At 33.1% G+C, this 22,276-nt stretch overlaps 2 protein-coding genes across 3 annotated transcripts in view; one reads left to right on the forward strand and one right to left on the reverse strand.

Annotated features, from left to right (window-relative positions):
• LOC107452266 (uncharacterized) overlaps positions 1 to 1,618 on the forward strand; it is a 58,131-nt gene extending 56,513 nt beyond the window's left edge. For both annotated transcript variants that reach the window (XM_043049615.2, XM_043049616.2), the window contains 2 exons: positions 185 to 359; positions 1,398 to 1,618. In XM_043049615.2, the coding sequence (XP_042905549.1) occupies positions 185 to 343 (159 nt within the window). In that variant the 3' untranslated portion in view covers positions 344 to 359; positions 1,398 to 1,618. The remainder of the gene's footprint in view (positions 1 to 184; positions 360 to 1,397) is intronic.
• A 4,070-nt stretch (positions 1,619 to 5,688) lies between these two features.
• Positions 5,689 to 22,276, reverse strand: part of LOC107452262 (uncharacterized) — a 54,391-nt gene continuing 37,803 nt past the window's right edge. The window contains exons 13-20 of the mRNA XM_071181865.1: positions 21,917 to 22,080; positions 20,873 to 20,962; positions 16,636 to 16,705; positions 16,162 to 16,225; positions 14,125 to 14,167; positions 11,470 to 11,525; positions 8,172 to 8,247; positions 5,689 to 6,031 (exon numbers count right to left, since the gene is read on the reverse strand). Coding sequence (XP_071037966.1) covers positions 5,876 to 6,031; positions 8,172 to 8,247; positions 11,470 to 11,525; positions 14,125 to 14,167; positions 16,162 to 16,225; positions 16,636 to 16,705; positions 20,873 to 20,962; positions 21,917 to 22,080 — 719 coding nt within the window. The 3' untranslated portion in view covers positions 5,689 to 5,875. The remainder of the gene's footprint in view (positions 6,032 to 8,171; positions 8,248 to 11,469; positions 11,526 to 14,124; positions 14,168 to 16,161; positions 16,226 to 16,635; positions 16,706 to 20,872; positions 20,963 to 21,916; positions 22,081 to 22,276) is intronic.

Below are 22,276 nucleotides of genomic sequence, written 5' to 3' on the forward strand. Positions count from 1 at the left end.
TGTATGTATATATATATATATATACACACACATTACTTATTTAGTTTGTTATTAGTATAACATCACTTATTTTTAAATTATCCATATCACTCATTTATAGTACCCATGTTTTAAAGATGGCCTATGCTTAGATAATTATTCTTTTGAAAACTTTCATTTAATTTTGAATGTTTGTATGTTTCAGGTGAATCCTAATCAATCTTCCCAAATCATAAACATACCAAACTATATGCTTGCAAGTCAGAACATGTTTCAACATCCGATGAATCCTCCTATCATGAATGTCCAACCTTTTCAAGTTCCTAATCGTCCTGTGGTTCCTATGGATTTAAATGGCAGATAGTCCCTTGTAAATCATGGTATGAATAATTTCAGTATTGCTATATTTATTTGCTTAAAATATATTTTTTTAAGCAAGCGTGAACAATACAGGGGTGTAGATAATTCTCAGAGATAATCTGTGATATAAAAATCCCTAAAATTCCCTATGTGTAAAATATTTAGTACATTACGCAACAATTATCTTAAAATTTATAATTCTTCTTAAAATCCACTGGATTTTTTCCTACCCATGTTGGTAGCTATGTAAAGTTATTTGCATAACAGAAAATGCACATCACCTCCTTACATCGAGACATTCCTTCGTTCTTGTAAGATTTTTTTTTCTGGTGGAAGAATTTCCCATAGTTTTTCCCCCCCTCTCATTACAGAGAAAAGTTCTGCAAGGCGACACAAAAAAATTTGGAACAATTTTACTTTAATTCTACAAAAATTTTTCTTTGGGCTGCCTGAATTCCCCCAGAACTTTTTTGTGTGTGTTTAACCATATTCTACACATCTCAAATTAAATGCAGCGTATGGTTGCTGTTATATAAACGGTTTGTTAATAGACTTTTTTTCTTCAGAAGGCAGAAAAAGCGTATAAAACAATCTGACCAAAAAAGTCTAAGAGTGATTTTTTAAATTATCTGTTTAATTCTCTATTTTTATAAATTTAAAGCATTATAATTTAAAACAATCCTTCAATTCAAATGATAATTTAATTACAAATATCACATTCACTATATTAGCTTCCACTATGTAAATCTGTTAGATTGCCAGTTCTGATTATCACCTTTCAGTTCCTCCTGCTTTCCTTCAGCTATCCAGCTGATTTTGAGGTTTTCAATCGCACTTTCCTCAATAGTGATTCGTCAGTTTTCAGTAGTTTTCTTATTTTTTTCCTGACTTAAATATTTATTTGTGAATTCTAATTTATATCTTTATTTTGCTTAGCTTTTGATAAGAAATATTTTTAAAAATATATATTTAGGGTTATTAATTATGGAATAACCTCAAATATGTTTTACTTGTTTTGATGAATTAATTTGTGAATAATTTAGGTGTTTCTTTTTCAGAATGAAAACTATATAATCAAAACTTCTACTGATTCATCCACTGTGTATGCCAAAGTTTTTGTATATATTCTCATCGTGTAAATTCATCAATCACTTGTAATCAAGAGTTTGTTATTGATTATAAATTTATATCTGTATGTATGATAAATATATATCTGTATGTATAAATATATATATATTTGTGTTGCATTATAGTTTTTTAAAATAAAAATTTAAAAATATGCCTGATTGATTTTTTTCACAGTTTCAGTTTTTCTAAAATAATAATTGTGCATTAGAACTAATTACAACAAAAACTATTTTTGTTGTAAATGGTAGATAATAAGCTTCTAAATACAGTGAGTGGTACTGTAAGTATAAAGTGAAGTATCAAATCAAAAGAAAAAATTGTTATTTATGCTGGCACTATTAAAGCTGCAGTTAAAATTTTAGCAATGTTGATATAGTAAGGCGAAAATTGATTGAAATTGTGATTGACGATAAACTCTATTTAGCGATAGATATTGTGCTTTTAAGAACAGAGTTATAACTAAGCCGTTTTTTTTTAAAGAAGAAAAAAAACTTCTTTTTTTTTAAAAATATTTTAAGCCCTTAATTGAAATTAACTAAACCATTCCAAAGCGTTTTAGAGTGTTTAACTATTCCATTTAACAATTAACTAATATTTTCAATAACAATTAAAAAATAAAAAAATATTTTTCTCCCTTAGCATAATAATAAAAAAAATGAATACTTTAAATATGCTTTTATATTGCTTCACTGCAACCACACCCACTGATCCCTACTCTAATGGTTAGTGACTGATCCCACTGTCATTTGGATTAGGAACATAATATAGCTGGTAACGGAAGTGGGTAAATGATCAGGTCTAGAAAAGAGTTAGATCAAAAAACAGCAAAAATTGATCAAAAATATTTGTACACATTATTTATTTATGAATATATTCTTTTATCTTTTGGGCGTGTGAAATTTGATTTCATTGATACTTCTATTGGCATGACAGCCCTTTGTGGGCCAGAGTCTTTCCTAGAATCTTCTTCCATTCTACTCTTTTCTTTGCGATTGTTCTCCATTTAGTAATTCTTAGGATTTTAAAATCCTCTTCCACACAGTCTTAGGCTAACCCATCTGATCTTAGGCTTATCTCAAAGTTCCCATTGGCTTGTAATTGAAGATCGTCTAAGAAGGTCTTCTGACCTTCAAACTTTAAGCCAATTATTTTGATGTATTTGAAGATATCAGCTTTCTTGGATATCCTATAATGCTCAAAATTATGTTATGTCCATTAGCTACCCACATTTATAGCACCAAAAATTTTTCTCCAGGCTTTCCTCTCAAAAACTGCAAGCAACAACAGCATTTCATTAATAATGAAGGTTTTATCCAAAGAAGTATGAAGAAAATGTATATAAATTGTTAAATTTTAAAATAGATTAATAAATAAATAAAATTACGAAATAGATTAATAAATAAATAAAATTTCAAAATAGATTAATAAATAAATAAAATTAGAGGCTAAACATGGCTTGAGATTTTTAAAATTATATTTTCTCAATAACCATGTAAAATAATTTGCCTTTAGTGAACATATTTGAATTAAACCCATCTAAGTTTTTTTGTTTATTTTAATGCAAGTACTATTAAAATTTATTTAATAAGTAATTTTTGTATATCAATAATAAAGAAATACTTGAATAATATAAGAATAATACTTTTTTTCTTTAATGTATTCTAATCTCAACTAGTTTACTATTCATTGGATATTTAACTGACTAATCTGTCTTTGAAATTTTTAGGATTTTTAGCTTGCATGAAGATAATTATGGCTTTATTTTTTCAATGGTTACTTTGTAATAATTAGATTAAATTTGTTTTAAACATTTTAGTTAGAAATATGCGTTGTTTTAGTTACATTATTATTTCTAAATAATATTATGTGCTAGTATTACATTATGTTGGATAATTTGGCGAGTAAATATTCTAGAAAAAATCTAAGTTAAACTAAATAAATCCGTTTTTTTTTTTGTTGTTGAAACTAATGACTTTTGCTAATCCCGGCTTGTAGTAATCCTGAAATTATTGATTTTCCTGATAGGTTATATTTGGTCCTTTATTTTCAGCTTTTTGTAATAATATTTCTGATTTGTGAGATTCCTGATATTTTTGATTTGTGAGTTTCCTGATATTTGTGAGTTGTAACAGTTTAAAATAATTAGTTTGAATAATCTAAAAAATTTGGATTTTCAATCTAATATCTTTTAATTGAACTAAGACTTTAATCAAAAAATTAAGTTTTAATGTAAATGTTAAGACTGTGTTTTTGTTTTGAAATTGTAGAAAACCCACTTTATATTTGATATGAGAAGTCATGAATATCCAATGCACATTTTAATACATTAACTGCTGCACGCGCTTACAACGAAATCTCCTTCAGGGCCACGAGTACCGTTGTACGAAGCGTATTCTCCCACCGAAATTTTAATAATGTGAGTCTGAGCCGCAGGGAAAAAAATTGATTTAATGCTAAAAAAAGCAGATGGGACATTTATGTCTCTTATCTAATTTTTTTTCCTGACGTTCTAATTACGAGTAACAATATAGTTTGGTATTTTTTAATTATAAAAAACAGAGTAATAGTTACTTAAAAAATCTGTTAGGTTATCGGAATTATAATTTTACTTTATTTTTACTATCGAAAAGGTGAAAATATTATTCAGGTAGGAAAAAAAAAAAAAATCCGAATGGTCTAGAGACGATGTATTGATAATACGCTAGTACCAAAAACTGGTTTTCAAATTTACAATTCAGCAAATTTGATGTTGAAGAAGCATCACTTTCTGGAAGGCCAGTTGAAGCTGATATAGACGTAATAAAGACATTGATTGATGCAAACCGATCGTTGAGATTTTAAATTTATCGAATTCGGTACTGTTCATAGTAATTTAGGTTTAGGTTCTACTTAGGTCTTATCTCAAAGTTCGACTTATGGGTTCCTCATGTTCTCACGGAAAGAAATTTTTGCTGCATTGTAATAAATTGCTGTAATTTTTTCACCAACTTTTGATGCTATTTTTTTTTTACTACATCTGTGTTTTTGTTTCTAATTCTACTTGCAAGCCTGCTTGGTAAAACCAAGTGAATTTAAGGCAGGGGGTGTATTTCTTGTTTTTCAATGGCGTCATCGTGGGCCAAGAATACGATTTCAGTCACACACGTCACAGTCCGGGTTGGAGGGCTGACCCATTCATACATCCATTTATTCATCCACAGATCGGATAGATTCATCCACAGATCCTCGTTAAACTGTTCTACCGTAAAGTGCTCGACTTCGCACGCAAATCGCACGGACAATCAAAGCAAATGGAGGCATTCTCTCTGCAGAGGATCAAAATTGCGATGGCGTGTCATCGGATCATACTGAGGGATGTTTCCCAGGCCGACGCCAATAGCCCATTGTGCAGCGCTAGTGCGACGTAAATAAAGTACCTACCTACCTATCATCCACAGATAGTAATTTTGACATGAACCACAAAAAGAGCAATCTCCAATTTAGTACCCCCAGAGGTATTGATTTGTTATGGGAACTTGGAGGACTTTGTGACCCGACAGATTTAAAGTACACTAGCCACCATTTACTACACGGGGAGCCTTCGACCTGCGGAAATCGAACTCACGACCTCTTTGACATGAGCCCAACGCCCTATCAACCAAACTATCCCGGCCCACAGCATTGGTGTTGTAACGATAAATAAAAGCACTTTTTGTTGTGAAATTGATTGTTTTTGTCACGTGCTCCAAAAACCAATACAAGCACGATGGTTGCCGACTGAAATCGTTTGCAGCTATTTTCAGTTGGTTTTAAAACATTCTACGTGATTAGCTTGTGTTTCTTACATAATTTTCAGTAATTTGTATATTGTGTTATATGTAATGCTTGTATATTATGTTAGAAGTGCGTGTCGAAATTCTATTAAATTTTAAGGAACCTGGTGGAATTCTGTTATTTCGAAGTCGAAATTTAATTTAAAAAGAAAAGCATTTGAAGAAAAGACAACTGTTAATCTTTATAGTGCTATATGAATAAAGTACTTAAGAAGACCAGCTTTATCAATTGCTGTTTGATATCAGATTTATCAATTGATTGATCAATTGTTGTGCTGATTATTAAGTGAGTTTTATTTTTCATCTATTTTTATTTAATAATAATTGTGTAGAATGCAGTGCTTGTATGTGTGATGTAAAACTTTTAACGTTCCAAATGATTAAAATTCCTTGCAAATAACAAATAATATGGTTGAACAATATATTTAATAACAATATTATTTCTACAAATGCGTAATACTATTTGAAAATACATATTTTTAAAGCGAATGAAGTTTTCAATCAGGTAACATCAATTATAACTTTACTAACCAAATTGGGAAGGAAAGAAAAGTACATTTGAACAAAAATATGACTTATTTGAACTTTATCTGCAATTACGATCGCCTTGTCATTGATTTCTTTTTAACAAGTTTCATGATGTAAATGTAGATGAATTCAGACAGTTTGTATAATAAATCAGAGACTGATATGATAGAGGATCCAATCCAAATGCCCAAAAATCCACCGATGTTGCTAAACAGTTCCATGGGCTAAAAAATATTAATGCAAAATGAATGCTACAATGCATTTTATTCATTAAACTGAAACGAAAATGAATATTAAATATATATAATTATTTAATAATCATTTTTGTTAATAACAATCTGTTTTGTTAATAATTTTGTTTGTTTTAATCATAATAGTTAATAATGGTTATAATAAATGGTTAAACTAGATAATTATATATAGTTGAAAAATCTTCCAGCAAGAGGCCTGAGTCTCAGGGCCGTGACATAGTTGCTGTTTTGCTGGTGTCGGCCCGATTTCTGCTTGTCGTTTGCAGTTAGTCAGTGCTACCCTGTTGCCACTGTAAGAAATATCCTGTAAGATTTACAGTTTTAAACTGGCAACTGGTTTGGTTGCGCAAAACCTTTAAATTTATGATGCAGATCCAAAGCATCAAAGGTTTTTAACCATAAGGATCATAAAGTTTTTTCCCTAAAGATTGCAAAGAAAATTCTTAATCAGGCTGGTTTCTTAGTGTAATAAAAAAGTTTATACAAAAATAAATCTGTTGTCTCAACAGACTTCTTACCAAATTAGGACACGTTTTCTCTCTGAAACTTATAATGTAAATCTGCACTTGCACTAACTGAATGGGAATATTTTATGTCGGCAGAATTTGTATCGATTCGTCGTTGCTGGGAATCGAATCTGGGTCACTTCATTGAGAGACGCGTGACCAATCCCCTCGGCCACTGCGGTTTAAGTGTTTTGTTGTGAAGAAATTGTAATAGTGTGAATATCGTTCCAATATTATTTCAATTCAATAATAAAGTCGAATCGCAACATTATTTATGCGATGTTCTAAACAACGAAATAATTGCTAAAAATTTGAAGCAAGTATGCTTCATTTTATAACCGTCATTGAACAGCCGACTCAATTTTTGTCTGACTGCTTGAGAAGGATACTCGTACGTATTTTTTTTTAAATATATATAACCGTTGTTGAACAGCCGACCCAATTTTTTACGTTTACGACCTCTAATGTTCAACTCCGTAGCCTTGTAATTTTGGACCCAATACAGAATACAAGGGTACTCCTGGATCAAGTATTGGGAGAAATTTGGACTTTTAGATGGAACTAACTCGCTTTTGCGTTACACGGATAGAAAAAAAACACGAAAACCTCCAACGGTAAGCCTGACGGCAAGGGGACTCTAACCACCGTCTACCACTGAGGATATTTTACGTCAGCTCTGTGGTCGGTGCGAGCCTAGTGAGGAATTCGCATCGACCAGCCATCGCTGGATTCGAACTCGGTTCACCTCATTGGAAGGCGAACGCTCTATCCCCTGAGCCATCGCGGCTCTGAAGCAAGCATAGAAAATAATCGTAAAATGATTGCAGAAAAGACAAAGTTATATTACGGAAGGCAAAACTTCGTGGCAAAAACTAAAATTTTAACTGCCGGTTTTAATCGGTTTAGGATGAGAATGAAAAACGGAGAACACCGTTTTGTCACAAAAACAGCTTTAAACCATTAAATATACGGAGAAATTCCGCGAAAACAACTGGTATTTAAAACAGAGTGCTTCGGGCCAACACCTCCTAGAAGAGAGAAGGCCTCAGCACGGATCAATTTAGCAGTCCGACGTAACCAACATAAATTGCGCAGTGGAGGTCAAATCAGAAAAATGTACCAACCTTCGGGCTACTAAGGTGCGCATTGGAAGGATACAAGAAAAATGTCATTACACTTAGAATCAAATTTCTCGTTTGTGGTAACCCGTACTAAGGTCTTCTATCTTCTAGGAGGTATTATTCGGGCTCTGTGCTTTGAGGCTTGTATGCCTTCTTTGATCGTTGGCTCAAGTTGTGATGATCAAAAGCGTGCATAGCTCATAATTTCGAGACATTGAGTCCGCTTGTTGTGACATTGATCTTTTTGTGCTGCCGTGGCAGGTTCTCATGATTTGATGAATGAATATTAATGTATGAGAAGTGTCTATAAGTGGCTACCCATATCGTACCCATATCCACTGTGAAGCTGTTAAACTTGCAGTTTTTAAATGCGTGGTGGAATATAAAAGAGATCCTGCTTCAAGCATCTGATCATGCGGGAAAATAATTCACTTTTGCAATTTTTACTGAGGAGAAAGTTTCGTATTTAAAGCAAATTTGACTCACCAACATTGTTGGAACGAAGTTGATCATTCTGAACTTTGCATTTTTGAAAGTCACTCCGATATACACAAATTGGGAGCTGTAAATTAAACAAATAATGAATATTGTTTTCCTAAGTGTATTTGTAAAAAGTAGAGGCATAACAAAAAACTTGTTTCTATTCTAATCATTTATAAAAATTTCTTTTAAATAATTGAAAAAAAAATCATTCAACAAAGTTTAAAGCTAAGATTTTTCCATCAAAAGTTTAAAAAAGGTAAGCGTCACGTGACATTTTGTAAAAATACTGGAGCAAGATTACTAATATGCACTCACTAGAGGTGACAAAAGAAATGGAATATCAGCAGTATGCAAACATACAGATCAGGGTTGCAAGAAACCCACCTACCCAGTAAAACCCACTCTGAAAAACCCACCCTAAAGTGGGTTTTTCTAAAATTGGTTTCTTTTTTATCCTCTGCTATATTAAAGAGCTATTCTATTGAAATATATATGTAGTCTAGCTTAAAAAAATGAACCTATGGTGAAAAATCTAACTGTGTTTGGAGACTGGAGAGTCACCTTTTGCTATATGTTAAGTCAATTCATAAAATTAAACTTAATCATTAATATTAAAATAAGCTTTTTTTAAATAAGGTACTTATCCCTGTCCTTTCTTTTGAAAAAAAACCCCTAATAAAACATGAAAAACCCAATATAACCCAGAAAAGCCCAATAAAACCCAGTCGGATTGAGTTTTTCTGGAAAAACCCGGGCTTTTTGCAACCCTGATACACATGGCAGTAATATTACGTGCAAAAAGTATAAATGGGGTGGTGCATTGTCAGAACTTTTATTTTTGTTCAAGTTATTCACCTGAGAATGTTTATGATGTAATTATTAGGAAAGGATATTAACAGACTTTGAACATATATACTCTTGGATTTGAGATGGACGCTTGGGACATTCCATTTCGGAAGTTGTGAGGGAATCAAATATTCCTAGATCTACTGTGTCAAAAGTGTGCCTGGAATATCTAATTCCAGGCATATAGTACCATAAAAGACAACGTAGGGGCCGACCACTTGCATTTAATGACTGAGACCGCAGACGTGCGCGTAGAATAACAGGCATGTGACATTGCGTAAAATGACTGCATGCATCAATGCGGGACGTGTCCCTTAGGACATTGTAACGAAATTCGGCTGAAATGGGATATGGCAGACCGATGTACCATTACTTACAGCACGACATCATTGTCTAGTGCCTTTCATGACTATATTGGTTAGACTTTAGACGACTGGAGAGCTGTAGATTGGTCAAATGAATCACGTTATCAGCTGGAGTCCGTGTTGATGAGAGAGTTCGCGTATGGTGCCGACCTCATGAAAGCTCGGTCCCAAGTTGTCAATAAGGTATGGCAATTTGGTATGGGCACCAAGATGGTGTGGACAGCTTTTTCATGGAATGCACTGGGTCTTATGGTCTGATTGCACCGATCATTGCATGGAAATGATTATGTTTAGCTACTTGGAGATCACTTGCAGCTACTCATGGACTGCATGTACTCAACCCAGAAAGCATGTAACCTTACGGCGACATTGTCTCCGAATTTTATTTTTATGGTCACGAAAATGTTTGTACTAGAAACCTTTTTTCGATAAAGCAAAAATATTGCAGTTTCGAACCTTTTGTCCTAAAAGGATTAAAAATTATTTTTAAAAGCTCTTTTAAAAAGTATTGTCACTGAAATCCGTAATGACGTTTTAGCAGGCGTCACACTAGCGATAGGAGCAAACTGCACTGTCCATTAAAATTTCATGACAATGTTGGATTTCAGCTGAACATACAAGACGTTGCGAAAGGAAACCTTACAATTAACTAGATTTTAGATTATTTTCACCTTGAGACCAGCTCAATTAGAGTATTTTTTCAGTCAAACCTCGATTTAAGGTTTTTATAGAGAAGATCGTTTTCCACGGTTTTGGATTAGGGTAATGTGCGTAGAATATAAAAGATTGTCACAGATCTCGTTTTAAGGTTAGGAGGTTTACGCGTAAACCGTATTACAAACCTTTTTAGGTTAACATTAAAAGGCCTTTGTTGAGGGAAAATGAGCCTTATTTTGCTATCTGGGAAACAATGATGGCATTTTTATGGACGACAATGTCATCGGATCTTTAATGTTAGCGACTGGTTTGATGAATATTCTGGATTATTCCATCGAATGATTTGCTCACCTAAACCGCCCAACATGAATCGAACATTTAGATGATATAATTGAAAGGTCTGTTCGTGTACTCCTGCATCCGAAACTCTTACGCGGACATCTATTGATGCTGCATGGCTTCAATCTTCCTGCACGAGACTTCCAACTACCTGTTGAGTCCATGTTACGTTGACGTACTGCTCTTCGTGGAGTCAGATTAGGTCCGACAAGATTTTAAGAGGTATCGCATGGCTTTTATCACCTCAGTATATCCATATGTGAGCATTAGGGTGTCCCTTATATTTCAATTTTCAAAATTTTAAATGCCTATCCCCTAATTTGGTTCTGTATATATTTCTGGACCGTTAAACTTATCTTAGAACATGCAAGCTAACCCAAGACAACCCATCCTAACCCATGCCAAACATGTCTGACTCTAGCTATTTGTTGTTGTAGATGTTTTTTTTTCAATGCCCACCTCGATAATGACCTAGGTCACACACAGGCACCTGAAGGGCAGATGTGTTGGCCACTTCTTCAGGGGTGCCAACGTTGCTCCCACAGTAAGGACAGATAGTACAGAGAAGGAAGGAACATCCATGCCTTGTCCAGGATTCGAACCCAGAACTTTTCAGATGCAAGGGTAATTCCCTAACCCCTACATAGGCCGGTCGGCTTGTAGATGTTGTTTAGTAGCGGCAGCAATTCCGACACTATTAAATATTAACTGAATGCTACTCAGATGAAAAACAATTGTGAGGCATAGAATGAGAGAGTTCTAAAAACACAAATTATTTACTGGTTGAGAACTTAAGAGATCGTGAAATACCAAATAAATGCTGTTTCGTTCATAAACTGTAACGCGTTGAACTGAGCCCAGAACAATAATTAATTTTCTCTCAGAAAATTTACACATCATTAAATAAGGAACGATGATACTCCGTTGAAAAATAATTATGAGGGGTTGAACAAAGCATTTAGGAATTACTCATTAACTCTAAGAACAATTTACATAGTTTAAATTATGAAAGGAATACTGAACTGATGAAAAAAAATAGTGAAGCTTTGGAGAGGAGTTTAAAATAATTTTTTATCTATCGTATAAGAACTTACTTATTATAAAGTCTGGGATAAAGTACTTTTCTTTCCAGATATCCAAAATTTAAATTCTATAATAATCGAAGAAAAAAAGAATCTTAATATATATCAAGAAGATAAAAAAATTCAATACAAGAGAATAGGAGTGCAATTTAAAATTAATTAACTTTCAAACATTTACTGGTGAAAAGACTCACTCCCTTTTCTTAAAGCTCTTAATTTCAGACTCTGTTTTTTTTTTCTTTTTTCCCTCAAGCAAAATTTTTATTTTACGCACTGTTGTTCTTTATCTCCCCTGTTTTACGGCAAATTCTTGCTTTCAGACTCTGTTGTATACATCAGTCTGTTGTAATATCACTTGAGTCCCGCAGTGGATTGATCGTAAAGACACGGTTCTCAGTAGAGTACCGAAGTCAAGAGTCACTGGCTGCGGTTAGTAAGCGGGTGGGTGACCACTTAGATCAGCCTTGCGTAGGGACCGAGATTAGCGGTATCGGTCCTCGTTAAACTGTTCTACCGTAAAGTGCTCGACTTTAGCGCACAGGTCGCTGGGCTACCAAAGCGTGGGAGCCATCCCCTCTGCAGAGGATCGAAATTGCGATGGCATGTCTTCAAATCATCCTCAGGAATAATTCCCAGACCGTCACCAATAGCCCATTGTGCAGCTCCAGTGCGACGTAGTTAACGCAGCTACTTACCTTACACCACTTGATCTAAAAATTCTGAATCTTGCTCATGGACCCGTCTGTTTTCAAACAATGAAGAACAGCACCAGGACACTGTTGGTTATTTTGAACGATTAGTGTTAAAATATGGGTAGGGGATTAGCTTGAGCCAAAACGAATAACGGCCAAACGAAGAATACAAATTCTGATTGTTTAGCAAGAACCGTCTGCGCTCTCATAATGCTTAATCAATAATCAATTGAGACAATCAATCGCTCCTTATCATAATCAATAATCAATTGAGACAATTAATCACTCATAAGCATAATTAATAATCAATTGGGACAATCAATCGCTCATAATCATAATCAATTGAGACAATCAATCGCTCATAATCAATAGAGACAACCAATCGCTCATAATCAATAGAGACAACCAATCGCTCATAATCATAATCTATAATCAATTGAGACAATCAATAGCTCCTTATCATAATCAATAATCAATTGAGACAATCAATCGCTCATAATCAATAATCAATTGAGACAACCCATCGCTCATAATCATAATCTATAATCAATTGAGACAATCAATAGCTCCTTATCATTATCAATAATCAATTGAGACAATCAATCGCTCATAATCAATAATCAATTGAGACAACCAATCGCTCATAATCATAATCTATAATCAATTGAGATAATCAATAGCTCCTTATCATAATCAATAATCAATCGAACCAATCAATCGTTCATAATCATAATCAATTACCTGCGAAATGGAGAGTTGAATGTTTCACACTCCACTCTGTGAAAAAGGAATACTCACATTTCACGAACTTTTCTTCGTTTTTGATGAAACCGTTTCTTGGTATATGGTTTGAGCGAACATTTCGTAAAAGTGACGAAATAACTATCGTCACTTCTTTGAGGAAACGAATTTCGTAAATAGTTAAGAAATATTATGTCATACTATTTTTTTTCAAAGGAAAAAAAAAACTAGCGTCTAATGTATCCAGCTTTTCCAATACTAATTTTATTTTGGATACTATACAGTTGGGTCAATGTCACCTTAATAACACAAAAAAGACATATGGAACAGAGAGATAAATTACAACCATGCCAAAAGTGGGATCCAAGAGTTGGTAAAAAAAAAAACGCAAATTTAAAAGTCAGATTAACTTGGTATTGACTGTTAAATAAATTTTAGAATTAAAAAAAAACTCAAGTTAATTCATTTTTATTTTTATACATAACCTAACTGAAGGAACCTATAAAAATGTTTATAACAAAATGTAAGTTTGTAATTTATTCGTATGTGTTGCATTACTTTTTAAGTTTATATCACTCGGTCTTACTTACATAAAGAAGAAAATGATATTTGCGTAAAATTTCCACGAGCGAATGAAATAATATTTTTACGTTTTTCTACAGTTTTGAGTATGTTGGAAAAAGATGAAAAGGCAAGCCTCATTTTTTTCTTTAGATATTACAACTAAACCTAAAGGTTAACCACCTCTGAAATAAAAACTTTAGTTTTTTTTTCCTTTATATTTTTGTGGATATAAGTAGTAGTAAGCCTGTAGATCATTTATCTAGAACATTGTTCCTAACCTATTATGACTAATTCGCCACTTTTAATTATTGTTTGTTTTTCATTAATATATATATATATATATANTTAAACTTTGGGATCGAGTCAATCAGTCTGGGATCCTCTTTATTTGTGATGTTCACCTGAATTAGTATCGAAAATGATCCGGTTTGAAATGTAGGTTAAAATTATATATATATATATATATATATTTGTTCAGGTTTTAATTATTTCTAAACAAGATCCAATTATTTAACTTATTATTATGGTATTATGACAATTTAACATGTAATTCAACATATAATGGTCAACAACAGAAAAATAGAAAATTATGATTTACAAATAGCATACATTAACTATAAGTTTCAAAGCAAATTATATTTTATGAAAACAGCAGAAATGAAAATCGTACCTCTTGTACATTCTGAAAATTCTTGTATTTGTACGATCGAGTCCTGTAAATAACTTTCAAATAAATATTAAAAATATTTAATTGCTTAAAATTTAAAATAAAATATTGCATGCCAGTTAAATGCCTTTAAAATTCTAGTGTAACTGAGTACATATAATGGTGGCAGCTACTTTACTGCGAGATAGTGTAGCAAAACATTTTTAGTGTTTCCTTACACAAGGAATTATCCTCGTTTCTTGGTGCATATGAACACGTATTGGACACACCACTTTGTAAAGTAGTTTCCACTATATTTAGTGTTCTTTAGATTCACGGTGTTGTTTAGATTCAAGAAAATATTTTATAGTGCATGAGCCTGAAAATATTTAAGTAATAGGCGAGGTAGTGTAAAAAAAAAACAAAAACATTTTTAGTATTTCCCTGCGCAAGGAATTATCCTCGGTTCTTTGTGAATATGAACACGCATTGGACACACCACTTTGGTGTAAAGTAGTTTTCACGACATTTAGTGTTCTTTAGATTCACGGTGTTGTTTAAATTCAAGAAAATATTTTACAGTGCATGAACCTGAAAATATTTATATCAGGGCTTGGAAAAAATCTGAAATTTTACCCATCTCTGAGGACGGCTTGTCCAACAATGTACCCGTCCTCCTTTGAAACTAAGTTCAAATATATAAAAGTATAAATAAAAATATAATTTTCTTTTTTATTACAAACATTTATAAAAATTGCACAATGAATTAGTTGTTGCTAGGATTACATTATACAGTAATAAAAGAAATACTAGATTACTAATTGTAACCTAGTATTTGTTTTATGAAATAATTTCTTTCTTTCATGAAATAATTTAAATGACAAAGGGCAAGTTATCTGGAATGTCAATTTATCCGAGGGTGTTGCGTTTTTTAAATGAATCAAATATGTTTGCCAGTTTCACAATCAAGCCAATGACTTACAGAGGTTTCTGCCCAGAAATCTGAAAGGGGTTTTCCATTTAGATACATGTTCATAATTGCGTTTAACGCTTCTTGTTTAAGACCAGTACGTAATGTGTTTTTTTGTAAGTTCATTGCTGAAAAGCCCATTTGAACAGCTGCAGTACTCCCAGACAGAGAAAACATCAATTCTAATAACAAATATTGAAAATGTATCACGAACATTAACCGAAAAATGGCCGTCCGCACTGATGTCGGATTCGAGAAATTCGTTGTCCGCGGGGAATTTTTGACAGCCGAGGACGGGCGGTTTTTCGAGCCCTGATTTATATAATGGCGCCCGTGGCTGAGCGGTAGCGCTTCGCGCGGTCGTGCCACAGGTTCCTGGTTCGATCCTCAGGCCCGGCCAGGCTGACTCAGCCTTTCATCCCTTCAGTGGGTCGATAAATGAGTACCACACATGCTTGAGAACTAAACACTTGGGGTTCCGCGTTCGGCTGAACACCTGACCAGAACATCTGCTCCTGCACCCCAGAGCCCAAGATCAAGAAAACTGAGATGAGCACAGTAGGCCTTGGCCCTCTATGGGCTGTCACGCCACTGAATTTAGTTTTCTAGATTTATATAATAGGCGAGGTAGTGTAAAAAAAACAAAAAACATTTTTAGTGTTTCCCTACACAGGGAATTATCCTCGGTTCTTGGTGCATATGAACACGTATTGGACACACCACTTTGGTGTACAGTAGTTTCCACTTTATTTATTGTTCTTTAGATTCACGGTGTTGTTTAAATTCAAGAAAATATTTTACAGCGCATGAACCTGAAAATATTTAAATAATAGGAATTGAGCAGGAAGATTTTGTACTAATCTTTGATTAGTACTAATCTTCGATTTTGTACTAATCTTTGATTAGTACAAAATCTTCATAGGCTCGTTAATTTCAACTCTACAGGTCTGGTTGGAAATATGAAGTAAACCACGGCTGAAATAGATTAATCAAAGACAAAAAGTTTTGATACTTGTGTGTAATTAAAATAAGAAAAATATGACATGAATTTCTTAAATGAGAAAAAAAAATTGTACATGATCATAACTTACACGCAAGGAGTATTGCTGCATTTTTTCAAACAAATATTTTGATTTTCTTCTGTTATTTTTTTATCTAAAAAAATAATAAAGCTTCTTCAGTGTAGTGTGTCATAAAAGATATGGTTTTAAAAACTATTCACTTGGTTTCTTAAAAATGTTTTTTTTTTCAAAACGAAATATTAAAAATAATGTTGAAGGCATCTTTTTTTTCCGATTTAGAGAGAATTATTAAACTTAAATATAATTTAAACATATTATTCTGATGAGAGTGTCTAAATATTAGATTAGCAGCTAAATTTCAGCCGTTTTTTAATTTTTTTAATTTAGTAAAAGTATTAAGTGTAAGCGCTTTCTTTTTTTTACGACAGTTTCCTTGTCATTTTGACGCAAATTTTCGTGCAAAAAATAGTTTAATCGCTTTTCATCCAATTCAACTTGACGAATAAATTAAGGTGCATCATTGCTCTCAAAATATCATTTAACTTTTTCGGGTTTTCTTCCAAATATCGTAATTCTTCATGGGAGAGAATATGTTTACACCCTTTTCAGACACCTAGCAACAAAGAGAAAAAATGAAAATTAGGGTTAACAATGAACTTTTTGACAAAATTTCTTTTAAATAGAAGAAATTTCTCTTTTCTTCTTTTATGTTAAAACACTTTTAATACACCTAGAAAGAGAGAAGAAGATAAAAATTTCGTTTAACAATGGAGTATTTGACAAAATTTCTCTTAAATATCGTAGCTCTTATATGAAAGAATCTGTTCAAACTCTTTTCAAACACTCGGAAAAAGAGAGGAAAACGGTAAAAATTTCTTTAAAAAAATGGAAAATTTCTCCTAAATACCGTAGTTCTTTTTTGAGAGAATCTTCTTAAATACTTTTCTTACTACTTGCAACAGAAGAGAAAATGACAGAAATTTTCCTAAATAAGGTATTATTTTGTGAAGTTCATATATCATTATGAATCCGTTTAAATTTTCAGTCAACTAGCAATAGAGAGAAAGGTATTGAAAATCTCGCTGAACAGTGGTATATTGGACGAAGTTTCTTCTAAATAGTGTGTTCTTTTCTGAGACCATCCGTCCAAACTCTTTTTATACACATAGCAACAGAGAAGAAATTGATTGAAATTTCCTTGAACGATGGATTGTTTTCCAAAAGTTCTTTTAAATAGTGTGTTCTCTTGTGAAAGCATCAGTTCCAACTCTCAAGGTAGGAATAGTACCTTCTTTAAGAAAATTGATAAAATTTTCCCTGAAGAATTTCAGTAAATTTCCTCCAAATATTGCAGAGTGTTCCTATTTGAGAGAGAATTCTACCAAAATCCTCTCAGTTACATAACCAAGGAGTGGAAATTGATAAAATTTTCCCTGAAGAATTTCGGTAAATTTCCTCCAAATATTGCAAAGTGTTCCTATTTGAGAGAGAATTCTATCAAAATCCTCTCAGTTACATAACCAAGGAGTGGAAATTGATAAAATTTTCCCTAAAGAATCAGTAAAATCAGTAAATTTCCTCCAAATATTGCAGAGTGTTCCTATTTGAGAGAGAATTCTTCCAAAATCCTCCCAGTTATATAACCAAGGAGTGGAAATTGATAAAATTTTCCCTAAAGAATTTCAGNCTTAGTTGAATGAGTAGAACACAATTATTAATTTTGTTCCAAAACACTTCTAAATCCAAGGCTTTAAGTGAATTTTATTTTTCCTACAGCTTTCTAGACCTTCATTCTTAAATGCACCAAAATACCACCGTATCTATCCATACTCACAGCTCTCTAAATGTATAATGGTTCTCGAATAATTAGTTCATTAATAAGTAATTTAATACTATAAAAATATAAATGAATGAATGAAAAAGTGAAGGAGTATACCGGTTTAAGTAAAGAGCTTAGAAAAATGATATTCAAGTAAGGGCTCGAAAAAACTCTGAAATTTTACTCGTCTCCGAGGACGGCTTGTCTAGCAATGTACTTGCCCTCCTTTGAAACTAACCCGTAGCTTATAAATAAATAAAAATTTAATTTTCTCTTATTTATTACAAACATTTATATAAATTGCACAATGAACTAGTAGTTACTAGGATAACAAATACTAGGATAACATTATACAGTAATAAAAGAAATACTAGATTACTATTAGTAACCTAGTATTTCTCTTATGAAATAATTTAAATGATAAAGGTCAAGTTATCTGGAATGTCAATTTATCCGAGGGTACTGCGTTTTTTAAATGAATCAAATATGACGTTTGCCAGTACCACAATAAAGCCTATGATTTACAGAGGTTTCTGCAGAGAAATCTGAAAGGGGTTTACCATTTAGGTGGATGTTCATAATTGAGTTTAACGCTTACGTAATGTGTTTTTTTGTAAATTCATTGCTGAAAAGTCCCTTTCCCAGACGGAAAAAACATCAATCCACCATGCGCAGTATGTTGCTGTACGGGATTTCTAGATTAGAGGGTGATTTTAGAAGTGAGGCGCTAGACTCTTGTAAGATAACAAAATTGAAAATGTATCACAAACATTAACTGGAAAATGGCCGTCCGCGTGGACGTCTGATTCGAGAAATTCGTTGTCCGCGGGAAATTTTTGACCGCCGAGGACGGGCGGACGGGCTGTTTTTCGAGCCCTGACTACACTGGAATCGAAAACATATAACTGCCTTATTCATGAGTCTGTCAAAACTTCACTGGAATCGAACACTGGAATTGAATGGAACTGGAATAGTAGCATATTGTCCTATAATAATATGTAAACTATATAAGTGTCCAGATATTTTATTAATTGGGATACCTAATTTTAATATATTTTCTTATTTATATTTGTAATAGCAATTTTTTTGTATATATTATCACTAGGAAACAAAAATCTTAAATGCTAATTACTAAGAAATAAATTTTTCAAATAATAATCGAAAAGTTACACTTGCTCCAAAATATTTAAAATCAAGGCGTTATAATTAAAACACAACTTTTATTATTACTTTTATTATTTTATCATAACTTTTATTTTTGAAGTTCAGGATTTTCTTTTCTTTGACCTTGTACGTTTTTTTCTACTTTTCTGTTTAAAGTTACGAGACGGTATCATTTTCAACGGCGAAATTAAAAGTTCTTTAACGTATAAGCAAAAAAACATGTAACATAATGCTTTTATTCACGTAGAGATAAATTCTTCCAGTACATTTTATAATTCATTTGATGTCATTTCTGGTATTTTCTGAAATGAAACATGGAAAATTGCGTTTTCTAATTTTGTGCTTCATAATAATTCTTGCCGGTCGCTATCGCGCAAGCTCATATTTGACTACCATTGTCACATTTTTGCAATCAAATTAGTGGAAAATCACCTCAAAATAAATAAAAAAATATAGAAAACATTGAAAGTATTGAAATAAGTTTGAAAAAGATGCTAGTAACATGCGAAACTATTTATTTTTAAAGCGAGAAGTTCCGCCGTGACGTCACTGACTGAAATCAGAAGCTCGGAGCGGCACGAGTCTCTTCAAAGGAGTGACCTAGCCCTTCTGTTCTCTCTTTAGCCCTGTCCCGCAGTGGACTGATCGTTAAGACACGGTTCTCATCAGATCACCGAAGTCAAGCATCACTGGCTGCGGTCAGTGTGCGGGTGGGTGACCCACTTGGATCAGTCTGCGTAGGGACCGAGGGTGTGCGGTATTGGTCCTCGTTAAACTGTGCTACCGTAAAGTGCTCGACTTCGCGCGCAGGTCGTTGGGCTACCGAAGCGGGGGTGCCATCCCCTCTGCAGAGGATCAAAATTGTGATGGCATGTCTTCGGATCATCCTCAGGGATGTTTCCCAGACCGTCGCCAATAGCCCATTGTGCAGCTCTAGTGCGACGTAAATCAACAACAACAACAACTCTCTTTAGCCCTTATTATAACTACTACATAACTTTTCTACTACGATTAGTTTTATTCTTGGTTGCAAACTAGCTCCTTCTACAACACCAGATGTTCCATCAGATAAAATTAAAGGCCTGGTTTCTGAGGAAACGTCGGCGTCAGCTTGAAACGAACGTTTACCTCTGATTGGTCAATTTATGAGTTTGACAGCATACGTCAGCGAACGCTCAGCTTGAACGACAACTGCCGTCCAAATCAACTGCAGTTGGATTACAACGTGACGTTAACAACAGAAGCAATGGCGGACAACAGCCAACAACAGATCATTGAAATCAGCAAAGATTTTAATTTTAACATTAAACACAGCTTTTTTTTCCTCTTCTTCCTTATTTAGCTAAGCTATAATGTGTTTTTTCTTGGACAAAGTCATTATTTGTGCTTTAAAGCACTGGTCGATAATCACAAAATCAATACAAATTCAAAATAAATATTTGTTTACGTCATTAACGCATGCGCAATGCGAGATAATGTCTGTGTTGGACCGACTGCTCACGCTGAGCTACAAAACGGTATTTTTATGGCGTCAGAATTATATCAACTTAAAGTTGACGCCCAGTTAAGACGCTTCTCTTAAGAAACCAGGCCTTGAGCTAACAAACCAGTATTTTGTTGGCATCAGGGTAACGTCAACTTAACGCTGACACCCAGATAAGGCGCTCGTCCTAAGAAACCAGGCCTTAAGATAACAAGCAAGCACATATACAATGGGTTTCAATCAAGTTTAGTCTTGATGGCGCAATGCAATAAATCACCCTATATAATTACGGAGGTTGTGCAACTAAGCCATACCATTAAGTCCAAGTTTTCATCTGTACTTTCTACAGGATTAAACAATGTGCAGTTCGTATCATAAGGATAGGGTAAGAGATGTTGCTCTACCTGTGAAAGAAAGCTAAGTTAGAATTTTAAAGAATACTTTTGGTTGTGCGGAAATGAATGACATAAAATCTACTAGAGGGTGGATTTTAATTTATTAAAAAAAAAAATTAACTGGATAGTTAGGAAAAAGGTGGCAAATATGCGAGAGTTCTGTTATGTTCAAGACTCTACAATCCCTGATGGCCAAATTATTAAACTCACCATAAGATTCTATGTAAAATCCTAATTATCAGGTGATACTATACAGCTTTATTGTTCTGATGCCGCTGAAACCGGTTTGCACTTGTTTCGTTCGCGTATCAATTGATTAACATTGTAGTGCGACACGTTAGAAATAAATATAATTAGGAAGTATATAAAAAATCTCCCGAATAAAAATCCATTACACGTATGTTTAAATATACTAAAAGTATTGCATCTAAACTCTTGCAAAACACGTAATTATTAAAAAACCACAGTTTCTCTAATAATTTGGTCTAATTATTATAATATACTAATATAATACCTGATATAATAAATATTCTATAGTTATATTATATATCGTTTAATTCAACCAATTGAAACACGAACGTAACAACAAGTAACTAAACGTAAAAGAACGTAAACATGTGCAAACCGGTTTCATCCGCGTAAAAACAATAAAGCTGTGTAGTATCACCTGATAATTAAGATTTTACATAGAATCTTATAGTGCGTCTAATAATAATTTGACCAGAAACTGTACTGAAGGGAGAAAAGACGCATGATCTATTGTAGAAAAATAGACGCATGATCTATCTTTTAAATGGTTATGCTAGATTATGTTATAAAAAGATATTTCAATTTTTCAGAAAAATAAAGGTTCTTATCTGTAGAACTGAAACGATAGTATGTTCTTTCATTCGTGCTTTATTTATGCTGGTTTTCAATTTAGTTTAGGAATCACTGGATTTTAATATCGAAAACAAAACTCACATAATCAGTAACTTGTATTTCATGATATCCGGGTACTTGAAGTTTGATACCGTGTCTGAATGGATTAACGAGTCTTCTGGAATCGTGTATAGCTAAATAAAAGGCTGGCGCAACGCTTGGATCAAGATATTCATCCCACTTGGATCTTAAATTAAAGACAATATCTGCGAAATAAAATATTTCATTATTTTCATTTTAAAATAAATAACATTTGTTGCACATTTTATTTCTTAGGATGAGAGCAAGATTTTTTGAATAAGATAATAGGCATACATAACATAAATAGATTGTATCAGCTTTTATTTAATCCTTCGCGGTCGTGTATATATATATATATATATATATATATTCTATACAATG

This window comes from Parasteatoda tepidariorum, chromosome 6 (assembly GCF_043381705.1).
Source record: "Parasteatoda tepidariorum isolate YZ-2023 chromosome 6, CAS_Ptep_4.0, whole genome shotgun sequence".
NCBI lineage: Eukaryota > Metazoa > Arthropoda > Arachnida > Araneae > Theridiidae > Parasteatoda > Parasteatoda tepidariorum.